The 16517-nt window shown below is 46.0% G+C and overlaps 1 protein-coding gene across 26 annotated transcripts in view; it reads left to right on the top strand.

Annotated features, from left to right (window-relative positions):
- Positions 1-16517, top strand: part of ptprfa (protein tyrosine phosphatase receptor type Fa) — a 226507-nt gene that overhangs the window by 173883 nt on the left and 36107 nt on the right. For 22 of the 26 annotated variants that reach the window (XM_048252134.1, XM_048252131.1, XM_048252130.1 and 19 more), the window contains 3 exons: positions 1035-1113; positions 3088-3309; positions 9706-9866. In XM_048252134.1, the coding sequence (XP_048108091.1) occupies positions 1035-1113; positions 3088-3309; positions 9706-9866 (462 nt within the window). The remainder of the gene's footprint in view (positions 1-1034; positions 1114-3087; positions 3310-9705; positions 9867-16517) is intronic. The other 4 variants (XM_048252133.1, XM_048252128.1, XM_048252138.1 and 1 more) reach the window with 1 other exon arrangement.

Below are 16517 nucleotides of genomic sequence, written 5' to 3'. Positions count from 1 at the left end.
TGATGGAGAGAGAGAGAGAGAGAGAAGGAGAGAGCATAGCCTGGAGGTTCTCGCAAAGCTTACTCCCATCCAAGCAGTGAAGCGCCCCTGCATACTTCCATTCAGCGCCGTAGCAGGTTTTTAATGCGCTAGCCCTGCTGCGACATCACAGCAATTTACCCAAGAGGTGTCTGAAAGGAAAAAATACATAGAGAGACATAAAAGCACAAATCATGTTTTAGGAGTCTAATCTGGAGGCTGCAAGTCTAAATGAGGCCCTTATTTCAGATTGGATGTGCTGACGCACACTGGGGCTTTAATTGTGTTTCAAGTGTTTATTTCTGCCGGAGCCACTAACACCTTTACTGTGGAAGAGGATGTAGCAAAAAGCAGAGGAAAAGTTAATGCTCCACATCGCACTGTAAATAAAAGAAGTAGTTCGGCAGGAAGTTCACAATAATGAGAATCAGACAGCTTTGTTTGATGAAGTGAAGGAGGTTTCTCTTTTCTTTTTATAGCTATTGAGTTGTTGTGGACATTGTTTTTTGTTGCGAGTGTGTCTTGAATGGAATACGCTTCTGGAGCATGCTGGTAAGCTGGGCCCTTTATACCAGGGGCTGAGACTACCCAGCGTGAAGTGTCTTATAGGTTTACAATACAACCACAAACACTCACACTCACTTGTTCCCACAAAGAAGACACTTGCTCATACACATACCCATACCTACACACACACACACACACACACACACACACACACACACACACACACACACACACACACACACAGACATACATACACATACACAGACAGTTTTGTGTACACCTGATTCCTGGCATTGGCGTACTGTAATCCGTAAACCCAAACAGAGCCGTTATTCTGTAGTGGATCCAGCTGTGGTGTGGCCCGGATCTGGCCCAGATGCTGCCCTTCTGCTGGGTGTGTACGTCGCACCTTAGTGCTAGTGCTCCCAGTGAAGCCGAGCAAGGGGCTTCTAATGCATGCAAGCTTCTCATATTCAGTGCTGCTCTGACTATATTTCCTCCCGTTGCAGGTGGTACTACATTGTGGTTGTTCCTGTCACCACCGATACACAGAGATGGGAGAATCCAGACGACATCGACCTGGATGAGGTGGGATATTTGTGTGTGTGTGTGAGCGAGAGAGAGAGAGAGAGCATGTGCACATGTGTGATTTGATGCAAATCTGTATGGCTCAGCTTCATAGAATGTACAGTACAGTAGCCATAAGCCCTGATGCCTCATCACGTGTAGAGAGCCTGTGAAAAGAGGGAAAGAAGCTCAACAGCTCCCCCTGTGGACGCAGCTGAAAACTGCACCTAGTCTTTGCTCTGAGACTCGTATTAAGCGGCTTTCACCAGGAGCACACCAAAGATCCATCTGTTGTCACAGTTCCAAAAGCATCAGAAAATAAAAGAACACTCTTCTGTGCGATACTGATGAGTATTTTGACACACTTTATTGAAAATCTTCCTTTGTGTGTGGGGTTGGGGTGGGATGGGCGGAGGCATTGATGGAAGGGAAGGCGATGTCTCTGTGTCAGCACTGTGGCAGAAGAGAAAATCTCCCCGTCATTCAATCCTGATGGAGAGCAACTGACACACTTTGAGACCCCCACTCCCTCCTTCGCCTCTTCAGAAAAAGGGCTGCTTTTAGCATTTTCGTTTCCTTTGTGTTATTAATAAAGACCTTTTGGGCTTGAACGCAGCTCCTTTGCTTTCTCCTGAGTTTGCTTTCTTTCAGTGTACCGTTGTCTGCAGAAAGGGAAAAAAAAACATGGAAAGACGAAGCGAAAAGTACAACTTTAAAGTGCCGCCTATTGAATATCAAAAAAGCATCACGCTCGTAAAATAAATATGCCCAGATCCCTGGTGCCTTTCAGACAGTTTGAGCTGTTTTCTCTCCCTTAAGCACTCTGTATTTTCATCTTTTACTCTCTCTCCCTCTCTCTCTCTCTCTCCCTCTCCCTCTCCTCTCTCTCCCCCTGCTGCTCAGTACTGTCTCTACTGTAGCAACAGTACAAATCATCCCATCTCCTCTGTTTTGCAGTGATACAAATTGAGGTTCTCTCCCAAGTAGGGATTTGCCTGTGCTAGCAAGATGAGATGAGAGTTGGTCTAGGACGCCGGGGGCCTGAAGGATGGCACCAGCATGTGTCTGATTCAACACTGCAGCATCTCTCTCTCTCTCTCTCTCTCTCCCTCTCTCTCTCTCTCTCTCTCTCTCTCTCTCTCTCTCTCTCTCTCTCCTCTCTCTCTCTCTCTTTATCTCTCTCTCCCTCTCTCTCTCTCCCTCTCTCTCTCTCTTTATCTCTCTCTCTCCCTCTCTCTCTTGCTTTCTCTCTTTCTTTCCTTTTTATCTCTCAGTGACTCTTTGTCTCACCCTCTGCCCGTCTCATTCTCTTTCTTTCTCTCTTTCTTTCTCTCTTTTTGCCTTTCTGCCCATTTCTCTCTGACTTTCTCTCTTTCCTACTACATCACTCGCTTCCTTCCTTTTAGCCTGCCTGCCTTTCTCTCCCTCTCTCTCTATCTCTCTTTCTATCTACCACTGGCTTAGAGGAGTTTGCTTGTCATGTGTAGAGGTGCAGGTGTTCACATAAGGAGGAAAAAATCATAAAGGAGATGGGGGGGGGGAATAAACGAAAGAAGAGAGAGAAAAAGAGAGGGGGAGGGAGATATCTTGCACTGTGAGGAGACAGCTGTGGAGAGGATGACTCAACCGCGCAGCTGGTCCAGACCTCTTGTTGGCGAGCGTGAACATTAATGAAGTCTCTCACTCCCACAGACACCTGAGGTTCTCTAATAAAACCTGAACCCGTAACCCCCAAAGGTCACTGCGGGGTCACCTACTTGCAGTGCTACTTTGTAATGTTCAGTTGTTGCTCTTCCCGTAGAGGAAGAATGTTGTAGAAATGTGATGAATACCAAACATGCTATGGGCTTTGTGGTCAGACCAGAGTGGCCACATCCTTGACATTTTGACAGCAAGCCTCAGTTTGAATCATAATGTGTTTATTGTGTTTTAACACAAACTCAGTTGAACTGCTAATCCCAGAATGCTGTGTGTGTGTGTGTGTGTGTGTTACAGCTCCTGGGAGCCAGCAGCACAGACAGCAATGGCGCATGGAGGAGGCGGCGGCGGAGTACCCAAGATCTCCTGCGGCCGTACATCGCAGCCAAGCTGGAGAGCCTCCCCGACACGTTCACTCTAGGGGACGAGAAGAGGTACAACGGCTTCCTCAACAAGCCCCTGCCCGGCGACCAGACGTACCGCTGCTTCGTGCTGGCAGCGCTTGGGGAAAGCGACTCGGTAAGTGCTCCCTGCACACACTGGACACATGGTTATTTATCAGCCACACTGTGTGTGTGTGTGTGTGAGAGAGAGTCTAGGGTTGTGGGAAGTTGGCACTCAAAAGAGTGTATGTCACTCAAAGGCTGCATCCCTTCAAAAACCCTTTTCAGACTGCACATGTTATGTGAGCTAGACTGTGTGTGTGTGTGTGTGGGGGGGGTGTGTGTGTGTGTGTGTTTTTACATGGTGTCCACGTGTCATGTGAGTCACCCAGTCTGAAGGCGGCGGCTCCTATTGTGGATGCAGCGTCTCCAGTGGGGGAGAGGAAGCCGCCAGGCACATCCCTGTCCTCCACGCAGGCAGAAGGGTCAACCATGTCATGGCACACACACACACACACACACACACACACACACACACACACACACACACACACACACACATACACACACATACACAAAGGCCTTTGGGTGACTCAGTCCTCCCACAAGGCCTTGTCTTAACACATACACAAACACACACACACACACACACACACACACACACACACACACACACACACACAAAGAAAGAAGCTATACTTGCATGCACTCACACAAGGCTATACACATGACTGCAAGCATATACACATGTCCCCTGGTCACAATCATGTGAAAGGCACCACGACAGCAACAAGAAGGTCCGTCTTTTTTTGGAACTGTCTTCATCTGAGGGCGAAAGGAAACTGCACAACACACACACACACACACAGCTCAGCTGTGCTTAAAAAACTTTCTCGAGTCCAGCCAGCCAATCACGTCAGGGGAAAGTGTGTGGATGCAGCTCAAACACTCGACTGTGTGATATTTCCCTGCTGGAGCAGAGAGGGTGGAGGGGTGGTGTGGGGTGGGTGTGGTGTGGAGTGTAGTTGGCTACAGAGGAAAAAGGGCATAGCAGCTTTATGTGGCTCCCAGGACTGGTAAACAAGCCGGGGAGTGTGAAATTGGATAAAAGAAACAGGCTATATAAACAGAGTGATCATTCAGAGAGGAGAGGAGAAGAGCAGGGCAGGCCGGGTGTGGGGGGTGTAGAGAGGGAGAGAAGGAAACAGAGAGATGCTGAAAAGAAAGGGAGCGAAGACTGAGTAAGAGACAGTGAGATAGGCAGAAGAGGAGAAACAGGGTTGTGGAGGGAAAGAGAGGCAGGAGGAGAGAGATTGACAGAGAGGGAGGGGTGAGAGAGAGAATGAAAGAGAAGAAAGAGGGAAGAAGAGAGAGAGAGAGGCAGAGTGGGAGAATGAGCTAAATAGCGAAGAGGAGAGGAGACAGGGAGAGAATGATACAGAGAGAGGAAGAGAATATTTGGGGCAGCTTAAAGAGAAAGGGCGGAGTGAGGCGAATGGGGAAGGATGAAGAGGAGGTAGAGAGATCTAGAACGAGCGAGCAAATGAAAGAGAGAAGGAGACGACTCAAGGAGGCACACAGGGGTGGAGAGGGGGAGGAAGGGAGGGAGCGGTCTGGAGCAGTAGGGTGGTGTAAGGGGTGGAGAGGAGGAGGGTTTAGGCAGGGTGCTGTATGGGGTGGAGAGGAGGAGGGTTTAGGCAGGGTGGTGTATGGGGTGGAGAGGAGGAGGGTTTAGGCAGGGTGGTGTATGGGGTGGAGAGGAGGAGGGTTTAGGCAGGGTGCTGTATGGGGTGGAGAGGAGACCTCTGGCGCTGGTCCTGTTCACCGCTGATAGAGCGAGAGAGGGGACTGGTGGGAGTTGGGCAGGCCCCCCCGTCTCCATGCCACTAACAGAGCTGTCAGACAGGGTCTCTTATCACACACACACACACACACACACACACACACACACACACACAAGTTTTTCACTGCTGCACATTTTATAGCGTGGGTGAAACTGCAGCGTTGTGCGAGGTTTAGGCATGGCGGATGTGAGACAGAGACTGGGGGACTGCAATCTGTGTCTACACACACACACACACACACACACACACACACACACACACACACACACATACACACACACACACACACACGTTTATTTCATTGCTCGTTGTCTTAGTTCCAGTCTGTTTTATCTCCTTTACTTTTTACCCAACTCTCCTGCTTGTGTATCGCATCTCTTTGTATCAGTCTCATTGGAACCCGCTCTCTTCCTCCATCCTTCTGTTCCAGTGCTTATCCTCCCTCTCTCTACCTCTCTCTCTCTCAGGCTCTCTCTACCTCTCTCTCTCTCAGGCTCTCTCTACCTCTCTCTCTCAGGCTCTCTCTACCTCTCTCTCTTGTCCTCCCTCTCTCTACCTCTCTCTCTCTCTCTACCTCTCTCTCTCTCTCTCAGGCCTCTCCTCTCTCTCTCTCTCTCTCTCTCTGTCTCTCTCTACCTCTCTCTCTCTCTCTCTCTCAGGCTCTCTCTACCTCTCTCTCTTTTCCTCCCTCTCTCTGCCTCTCTCTTTCTCCCTCTATTGTGCTTTTTCATCTCTCTGTTTCTTTATTTCTATGAGTTCCCCTCTCTGTTTTTATCTTTTTTTGTCCTTCCTCTTTTCCAAATTATGTCTTTTTCACACTCTTTCTCTCTCAGACAGACACACACACACACACACACACACATACAGACACACACACTCACTGAGGTACACACTGGCTTGGCTGTAAACAGCATTTGTAAATCATCAGGCTGGAGGTTTGGAGAAGGGGCATTATTCACTCTGTGGGACGCGGCGGCGGTGGCATCAGATAGTGCCACTCAAATGGATCACTCACAAAACTTCTCCGTCTCCCCTCGGAGAATAGCTAAGTGTGTTGTTGCCTTCTCAACCCCTCAGCCCTTGTTCTCTCCCGCCCGCCCGCCTCTCATCTGCTCTCTAGTGCCACGACGACAGTGCCAGAGGCTCCTGCCATTTCTCAAAGAAAGTTTCACTTCACGTCACCCCTGCCACACTTCCACCAAAGAGAGACAGAGAGAAGAGGAAGGAGAGAGAGAGAGAGAGAGAGGGGAAGGGATAGCGAGAAACAGAGAGATAGAGAGAGAAAGGATAGAGAGAAACAGAGAGAGAGAGGAGAGAAGGGAAGGAGAGAAAGGAAAGAGAGGACCATCAGAGTCGCGCTCTCTGTGTAACCGTCACAAACTAAGCAATTGGCGCTGCATTGTTATCTGCCACTAGCTAAGCAGTTAGCATAACATTTAGCTGAGCACTCATTTTGGTGTACAGGTGAATGAGTGCTTAGCTTAGCTTTTAGCAATGTTAAGCAAAGTGCTAGATGGACTTGAATGGACTTCTCAATGATGATGCTAGCAGATCCTGTCACGCACACACAAGTGAAAGTGATGACGGCCACAGTCACTTCAAGTGAATTACGCCTAGCAAATTGTTCCATTTAACTCTATTATGTGACACACAGGCCCTGCTGTGCTGATGTCCTCTAAGCAAACAACTCACATCACTATGATAACAAGGAACCTTTTCCTTGTGTGTGTATGCGTGCGTGAGTGTGTGTGCGTGTGAGCGCGAATAGCCACATGATTTGTATATGCACAATACACTTCCCTTTTGGAGAGGTTTGCAAAGGTGTGTGTTTGTGTGTGTCTTAATTGGTTTTAGTAGTTGATTATAAAATGGTGCTGACGCTGACCGATGGAGCTGACCACTCTTGAAGCCTGTTGGCTTTGCTTTGATAGTGTGTGTAGGTGTGTGTGTTTGAGGGAGAGGAAGAGAGGTTGTGTACATTTGTAACGTAAATGGAGTATGATGATGAGTGTGTGAGTGTGAACAGTCCGGTAAGCTGAGCAGGTGGTGTGTGTGTGTATGTGTGTGTGCGTGCCTGCCGCTCCTCAGACCCTCAGAAGTGGGCACTAAGCGTTGCGTAAGCCTCCCACCTTGACTGAGGTCCGCTGTTAGGGGTAGCAGTATGTGTGGGGTGTCCCTCCACACACACACACACACACACACACACACACCACTGCACTTAACAAAGCCAGGCCGCTTTTACTGCAGCCCTAAATGAGACAAAGCTGCCCCCCAAACCATCAGAAACAGAATTTATGAAGTAAAATGTACAGCCCCCTCTCCACACACACACACACACACACACACACACACACACATAAAGTCCACCCACCTTCATTGTGTTGCTACCTTCACCTTTGCTTACCTTCCACAATCAATGGGTTCCAGGTGCTATTTTCAGCTGTGCCACCCACAAACTATGCACCTGAATGCCAGCATTATGCCCGTGCGTGGGAGTCTTTTAGCAGTAAAATGATCTTTCTATTGACCAGTCAATGAACTGAAAGCCGGGTGGCAGCAAAATCATTTTTTTGCCAATAACTTCATATCCTGGCTCATGGTTTATTAATCTGTGCCATTGTCTGTAACCTCTGAATTACTTCTAATTCTGTGTTGCCTCTCCATTCGGTAACCTTTGCATTAGTATAAAAAATACTGTAGAAACATTGCTGTATACCCTGAAACTGCATATCTTACATTATCATCATATATGTTATCCTGCCGCCAAACAGTTGCCCTTGAACATAGTTGTCATTGAGAAGTTAAGTCTAAAAGGCATCCATTCTTGGTCGTTGCATGTAAACAGTATAGCTTAGATACAGTATTCCTTAGGAAAAACAACGTTTCATGTCCAATGAAGTAGGAATTGTGTTAAGTTAGTTTTAGGGTAACACATGATCAAGGGAGATGATAAAATATAACAGTAACAGAAGTTTTGTTTGTTTACAGCAAACTTGCGTTGGTTGCACCTGTACCTAACATGGTTTGATGTGCCTCAGTCACATCAAAGCATTTATCCCCTCCCCTAGCCTGGGTGTTCCCATGCTGCCTTGCGCGCAATTTGATTCACGCTGCTAAGGCAGCCTGGAGACCATGGAGCAAATTTTCGCCTGAGATAGGGAACCAATCACAGAACAGGTGGGAAAGCAAGACGATGATGAGCTATGCACAGACGCATTTGATAGACATCCGTGGCACCCAATAAACGGATCTGGGCATTTTTTTCAAATACGAGAAAATGAACGTTTGGTTCCCAGACCACGTCTCATTGAGAAGTGGTGGCGCTAGCCAGGCTACCCCTCCCCATCAAACTGCAGACAAAGTTGTGAAGCATTCCATCTTTTATTTTTCCCTTCCTTTTTTTATGTCATGTTCTCTTTTCCCTCTCATGACACAAACAAGTGTGTGTGTGTGTGTGTCGCTTCCAGAGCCCCCTGTGCGGGGGCCGAGGGTCTCCGCCCTCGGTTGTGTGTGCCACTCCGTGCCTCTCTCTCGCTCGCTGTCACACACCCTCAGACGCTGTGTCGCTAAAGCGATTTGTTTGTTTGTTTTCGGAGGGGGAGCTTGTTGTCAGTGCTCGGCTTTGAAGATTTGCCTCTGCGCTACATCCTGCCGTAATTGGTTAGATGGCGACATTTCACATAATTCCCACCCGGAAAAGTGGCTTGAGTGTAACAGTCAGAGCAACAGCAAGGTGTGTGTGTGTGTCAGTATGGTAACGCCTGCTTAACGTAAACTTCTAAAGGCCAGAGTCATAAGAGTTCAGGCTAGGTCACAAGAGTTCACAGTACATTCCTCATGAAACACTTTGTAGCTCATCAGACAGGGTGGTGCTTCAGGAGGTGTAACACACACTCACAGACAAAGACACTAAACCTCTCTCTCAAACACACACACACAAACACACACACACACACACACACACACATACTATCAAAGCCCAAAGGTGAATCAGATTGAACCAGCACATCAAAAGCCATGGACATCAATGAACTGCTTATAATGATTAACCTTGCTCGTCCTCACAGTCAGGAAGTGCACAGTCAGATGGGTCTGAGTTCAGTTTGCATTGTAAACCTTAGGTGATGTTTGATTGGCACAAACAAATCATCGCTATTACAAAATCAAAGTCATAATTAGTTTTAATAGTGAGGTTCAAAATCAGTTTTTTTTTTATTTGTATTTAATTCATTATATTGCTATCAACAGTCTAAAACTCTGTAGTTACGGTACTTTTTTATTCAGGTTTATACATTGTGGAATTAATAATGATGATGGGTATAATAACAATATTGATGATGATCATAACAATAAAGATTACAAATAGTTTTAAACCCTAATTTTAAATAGGAACAGGCCATATCAGCAGGCGAAGATATTATTTTGTGCAACACTCTCAAGGAAAACTTCTCAATCCTGATTCAGTCCATGTTTGCTGGCGCTGAATTCCTCTCAAGTAGCCCAAGCAGACGCCGCTTGTGAATTTCTCTGAAAAGTGTATGGCTAACCTTGCAGCTATAAGCATTAAACCGCAAAAGGCTTTTGAGGTGCCACATGCATGATTATTTCAGTTGTTTTGACAGTCGTGTGGTTATTTCACGTCTCTCTCTCTCTTTCTCTCCTCTCTTCTACCTCTTCTTTTCCGCCAGAAGACGTTTGCGGCGAGCCCGTTCTCTGAGCCGATGGCGGTGAAGCTACCCAACGGGATGTCCCGGACCTCGGAGGACCCCGAGATGCTGTGGGTCATGGGCCCCGTGCTGGCCGTGGTCCTCATCATCATCATCGTCATCGCCATCCTGCTCTTCAAGAGGTGACAGTCCACTCTCTTTTCAGACTCTCCCTAAAACACATCCCCTCCTCTCCACTCAGTCAGAGATGTTACAGTCATTTCCTGTGTATTAGCCGCATTGTGTATAAATCGCAGGACAGTGTTTTATACAAGTTGAAAGAAACAAAGCCATATTAATACCATATTAACTGCCCCCATGTATTAACCTCATAGCTGAAGAAATTTTGCAAAATCAACGTATAAGCCACGGCTAATAGTTGGGAAAACATGCAGTTAGCGGATGATCTAGCCTGATTGAGCCAGAGCTGGAACATTGGTTGCTTGACAGGTGATTTGAGCATTTAAAAGTCTTACTGGATCGTGGCTAAAATGAGCCCAATATCGCACAGTATCTGCTCGACTCAAAACACATCCCTCCACTCAGAGATAGTAGGCAGTAGATGCTCGGGGAGCCCAACTGGTAAAACCATAGATATAAAACACAGTGGGGCTAACACAGAGGTCATGGATTCGGTTCTCCATGAGGGAACACGTGTTCTAATACAAATGTACAGTATATCTGTATAGTGCCTTTTGGGTGGATCTGCAAAATAAATAAGTGTAAATTCAAGTTATTCCGAGATTCTAAGCAAGATGGGGCATCGGAAAATGACAACAAAGGCATCAACAACAGTGTGGAACTTGTTCATCACCTTGGGCAGCCTGATAGAACTCTGTCCAAGTATTGCATTAGGCCTTGCCACTGCTGCCTCTCTGCTTCCACTCTGATCTCTGCCTTACCCTTAAATCTTTTGCCAAGCTCCAAAGCCATTATCGGATCGGATGTCTCACCAGTAATGTCTTCATTCGTTTTTTTGTGAAGGATCTCGTCCAGAGATGCAATCCCAAAGCAACATGGAGACCCAGTATTTGCTTTGGCACTTTTTAATTAGGGGGCCCGGTTGCCATGGAGGGTGTTTTTACGCGGAGGATGTTTTGTTGTTTGTTTGTTGTCGTCGTTTGGCCCTGAGCGGGCCATGGGAGGGCTCGGCATGGCCTCCCCAGTGGCCCCCCTCTCGTCTCTGGCTGCCACGCTAGCGCACTGCGACTGTCCTAGGGCAAGACAGAGGCCTGTGCTGAGTCACATTATGCTCTCTCTCTTTCTTTCTTTCTCTCTCTCTCTCTCTCTCACTCTCTCTCTCTCTCTCTCTCTCTCTCTCACTAGCCTGGCGCTAGCTCAGCTAATAATGATATCTCTGCTGTGATGCACAGCCTGGCTGCTCCCTGTCCCGTTGTGTTGCAGTGGATGTGTGTGCCAGTGGCGCTCGCTCTCTCTCTCTCTCTCTCTCTCTGCCTCTGTATTTATTCCACTAGTTTTCTTTTTTTTTATCTTCTTCAATATACTTCTTCCTTCCCTCAACTCACTTATATTTGGTTAGTCTGCCTTCCTCTCTTCTATCATTCTGTCTTTCTCTCTGTCTCTCTTTTTTCTTTCACTTGCTTTTTTCCGTCTAGATCTCTGTCTTCCTTTTTCAGTGACCCTCCATCTTTATTTTTGTCATTCACTTGTTTTCTTTGGTGTCTCTCTCTCTCTCTCTCTCTCTCTTCCCCCTCTCTATCTCTCTCCTTCTCTCACCTCTCTCTCTCCCTCTCTCTCTCTCTCTCTCTCTCTCTTTTCTCTCTTAAGCCCACTGACTTTACTTCCAAAACCCATTAGTAGCCTGTGACATTTCTTAGAAAAATTGCCTGATTAACTCATGCCCCCTTTCTTTGTTTTCTCTGCTCTTCTCTCCACGGTTTCTATCTGTCCGTAGCTCTATCTGCCTCTCGATCTCTCGCTCTTATCCCCACTTCACCTGAGTCTCTCTCTAAAGGACAAGAGATGCCCTGGTCATTTCGCACTGTTCCTCAGCAAGGGCACGGTGCTTTAAAGAGCTTCGGAGACGAAGCTGTTGTCATTGAGTGCTAAACTGTTCATGCAGATTTTTCTCTTTTCTTTGTTCCCCAAGTGCCCCTCCACTGGATTTAAACCTAAAGTCCGCATTGACCTGAGCTCCATCCAGTGTGTGTGTGTGTGTGTGTGTGTGTGTGTGGAGAAATAATACTCTACAACAACTGTGAAGCATTCAAGGCATATTTATTTAACAGTCAAGAGACATGAAAGGAAATGAAATAAAGAGGAGAGATGGAATAAAGGTATGCTGCATGCAGCAGCCCTGAATAAGTCATAGATGACATGTTAGTGAAGGCCAGCCTGCCGGTTGCCTAGCGTCCTCGCGTTGAGCCTCCTTCATCTCAGCAGTGAAATGGAGAAAGACCACACACACTCCACACACCTTTTATTTTTCCCTTCTTTTTCTGTCAGGAGAGCTCGGGAGATCTTGCTCCTCGCTGTCTGTCTGCTCCTGGCCTCTCCTGCTCCGGCTCCTGCTCCCGCTCCGACAATACCGTAAAACTTTCACCTAATGAGTGTTTCGCTAATGGTGTGACCTTTTTTCGAAATTAAAGAACACAAAGTTTATTGGAGCTGACAGAAAGGCCCGGCCTTCTTCCTCTCCCTGGGAGGAAAGTAATGAAAATCCGATGCTTCTGAAAGAAGCCGCCGGCCACTGGAAAAAAAAAGCTAAGTGTGTCACCTGGCCTTATAAAGAAAATGTAGGAGAAAGCAGAAGGCAGCTAGCTTCCCTTAACAGGTTTCTCCATCTTTCCTTCCCTTTATGTCTTCTTTTTTTCTTCTCTGTTAAAATATACCTCTTTGTCCTCATTTCATCATATCTGCATCTGCTGGCTGATTCCCCCTGTTCTCCCTCCTTTCCTCCATCTTCACTGGCCCTAGCCAGAGGGCCTGTGGTTCAAAGCCGTCAGTCTCCAAAACTGCTGTGTGTGTTGCCTCGGCCCGACGCGTGTTGCAACAGCAAAACCCACAGCCAGTGACCTGGATTCACCTGCGTCGGCTGAAAAGCTGCACCCGCGGCATCACCTCCCGATTCCCCCATCAGCACCCGCAGAAGGGTCGCTAACGACGAGTGGTGGTGATGATGATGCACGAGCGCTCCAGAAGGCAGAGGCGAGCGCCAGCGAACTCTCCGGCCCCCTTTTTCCCCATACCGATTCCACTGCCTCGGGCGCCAGCCTCCTCCTTGTCCTCCTCTTCCCCTTTTTCTCCCTTCGTTTTCTGCTTGTAAAGGAGGAAAGCCTTGTGAAGAGAGGGGGGAAAGAACGATATTAGAAAGACTGAAAAATGGAAGAAAGTACGTGTTTAAGATTATCACAGCAGCAGGGATTTAGATCCGGGGCCTTCGGAGGAAAACCTCATTATGACCGCCCAGCTTAAGCCGGGCGGTCATATAGGTTTTAGTCAGATTTTTTTTTTTTTTTTTTTTTTTTTTTTTTTTTTTTTTTTTCGCATGTCCAAATTTCCGTCAATGATTCCGGGACACTGAAAGACCGGGTAGACAAAACTTGGTGGGCATGTAACCCCATATGGATAGCATGGAACCATCGTTTTTTCGTTTTGATCTGTAGCCCCCACGCTGGACTGCACCCCCCGAAAGGAGGGTAGGGCAGACACAGTTTTCTGTGAATATCTCGAGAACCGTAAGGTTTAGGAGGACCATTATTTTTTTGTATGTTGATCTCAAGGGGCCATGTCAACGCATTCTATAACCACTCATTTCATGTATAAGCCACCTAGTTAAACACAAAAAAGTAAAAATGAGGTGGTGTAATTGAAGGTATCTGTGACCTAACATAGTCAAAACTGCACAAAATTGGAAGTGTAGGATCATTATGACACCCTCTGTATGCACGCCAAGTTTTGTGGAATTCCGTTCATGGGGGGCCACACAATAAATTAATTTATGTTACTATACCCCAACTGGCCTGTAGGTGGCGGGAGACAGTTTTCTGTGAATATCTCGAGAACCGTAGGGCCTAGGAGGTCCACCTTTTTTTTTGTATGTTGGTCTTAAGGGGGCATGTCAACCCATCCCATTACCACTTATTTCATGTATAAGCGCCACCTAGTTAAAAATGAAAAAGCATAAAATTAGGTGTTTTCATCTCAATATCTCTGGCTGACAAGGTCAAAACTGCACAAAATTAAAAGTGTAGGATCATTATGACACCCTCTGAATGCATGCCAAGTTTTGTGTACTTTCGTTCATGGGGGCCTTACAATAAAATAATTTATGTGTACATTTAGTGGCGTACACCAACAAGGATTCGGGACACTGAAAGACCGGGGTACACAAAACTTAGTGAGCATGTACCCCCCATATGGATAGCATGGAACCGTCATTTTTTCGTTTTCATCTGCAGCCCCGGCTGGACTGGACCCCGAAAGGAGGGTAGGGCAGACACAGTTCTCTGTGAATCTTTTATGGTATGTTGGTCTCAAGGGCCCACATAAACCTGGCTCATAATCACTCATTTGTGATTCCCCCCCCGGTAAAAAATGAAAATCAGTAGGATTAAAAGAAAGCCAAAATAAATATTCATCATCATCATCATGGCTGCATTTTTCAGTATTGGCGAGAAGTAGTCGTTTGTCCACTAGATGGCGCGGAATCGTTGCAGTGAGGCGTAATTTTGTTGGAAGTTAAAAGGGGTTGGAAAAACAATGGGCGCTTCATACAAGGACTGTAATTTACGCAGCGAACATCTAATAAGGATAGGGGCGATGTTCACATGAAGTGTAATTCCCATTTCTTCTTGAAGCGAAATAAATCTGAGGATGTTTATCGGACATGCTTGGTTTTACTGCAGATGCGTTAATCTTGTAATATCAATAAGGACCTAGGTAATGTTACCGTTAAGCGTTGGTTGAGTGATGGAGGCATTTGATTTATTGCATTTGTAGAAAACTATAAATGCGGTTTATACCAAACAAATGTATAGCAGCACTGTTTGTATCTTCGACTGTCATTTATTGCGTGCTACAAAATCATTCTGTGCAATGGAAGATTTACCAACGTTACACGGTCTGATGCAGTTTTGCCTATACATGCGTGAGACTGAGGCGCCTGTTTATTTTGTTTTAAGTCGTGCAGGGTGTGAGAGGGGAATCGATGTGCTTTGATTACAGCTTGGTAGTTGTAGTCTGTGAAATTAAAAAGCACGTGTGTGTGAAGTATCCAAACAATGACACCTTCATTTCATTATGGCTGTTTTAGCAAAACACCTTAAGCTACTGTGTAGTAGGTCCCATTTAAAGTGGCTACTTCATTTGCGCTTTCATTGACTCATGAAACTGCGTGAATGTTATTACAACTTTTAAGCCCGCGATATGACAGTTTAAGTCCGGCTTGATACTGTAAAGTAAGCCATTGGTTTCAAAGGAGATTTTATTTATTTGTAAGCCAGCATAGCCTATTGACAATTTATGTTGTCAATAGGCCTACTATATAATCCTACCTGTAGCTTAGGGAAGCTAACAACTTTCTATTAGGATCTAGTTTGTTAGTTACCGTTTTGTCATAACTCCCTGATGCATTTTTGCATTTAGAATAGCCAGAAGCGTGTATATCTCAATCGGAAAATTAAACAATATCGGGTGCCTATGGACTAGGCTGGGTGAACCCAGCCTGATCTGCTCCGCTATTTTTTTTTCCGATTTCTTAAAAGATTGAGCTTGGTCTGATGAAAGCCAGACTAGCCATGGACCTCAGTTAAACAATGCAAGGGAACATGAATCAGCCTATATTTGCACTAACAATAGCGGACAAAAGCTCTTCAACGTTGGCCCGTTAAAATGTATGAACAGTCTAGCGGCGCATTTCATCAAGGCCCATTTGGACATGTCAGTTATTTGCACCACTGGTTAGATGTAAAACAACGCCGTTTCAGACTAGGCTACTGTTACTTAATTTGTGCATTAACAATAACGTTTCAGACTACTGTTACTTAATTTGTGCATTGACAATAAAGTATTACATGAACTAAAGATGACTAAAATCTTATGTAGAAGAAGAAACATTCACAAAAAATCCATCCATCAAAAATGACCTTTGTTTTGATAGCTGTTGAAAACGGCATGGAACTGACAGAGATGTTTTTGTTTATAAATACATAAAAAATAAATAAATAAATAACATTATGCTGATACCTTTTGCTTTTCCCAAATACAATGTAGCCTACAGGTGTAAGTGACCTTTCATCAATCCAGTTGCAATGGATGAACTGTGATGAACTGCCCTACTTGTGATTGTTTAGAGATTTTAAAGGTTTTATAACAATTCTACATCTTCTTTGGCTATTCTACAATCTATTCACCTTTTCAGCACCAGTAGGGTACTTTCTGTGCAGCCGCACACACACACTCAGGCATGCCAAACAAGCATACACAAAGTTTCAAGAGTGGGGGATGGAGTAAAATATGGAGACAAATTGAAGTGTGATTTATTTTCGCGGAACGGATGTACAGGACTGAGCGGCGGTCATATTTTGTACCGCTATGCGGTACATCTAGTTTTGTAAATGTCAGCGCAGACATCTGAATAAAGTCGGAGGCTGAGGGAAATAAGGAGAGAGGGAGATGGTGTGTGTGTGTGGAGGATGGGAGAGAGCGCGGTAAGTAAAGAGCTCGTAAGTCAGGTGCTGTTACCGTCTTCCACACTGACTGGGGAGGGAGAGGGTGGGGGGTGCTGGGTGGCATCTGTGCTTGCTGACAGCCTATAATTTAATCTTCTTTCT

Source organism: Alosa alosa, chromosome 9 (assembly GCF_017589495.1).
Source record: "Alosa alosa isolate M-15738 ecotype Scorff River chromosome 9, AALO_Geno_1.1, whole genome shotgun sequence".
Classification (NCBI taxonomy): Eukaryota; Metazoa; Chordata; class Actinopteri; order Clupeiformes; family Clupeidae; genus Alosa; species Alosa alosa.
The sequence above is the reverse complement of the archived record's forward strand: the minus strand, read 5'-3'. Positions and strand labels throughout refer to the sequence as shown.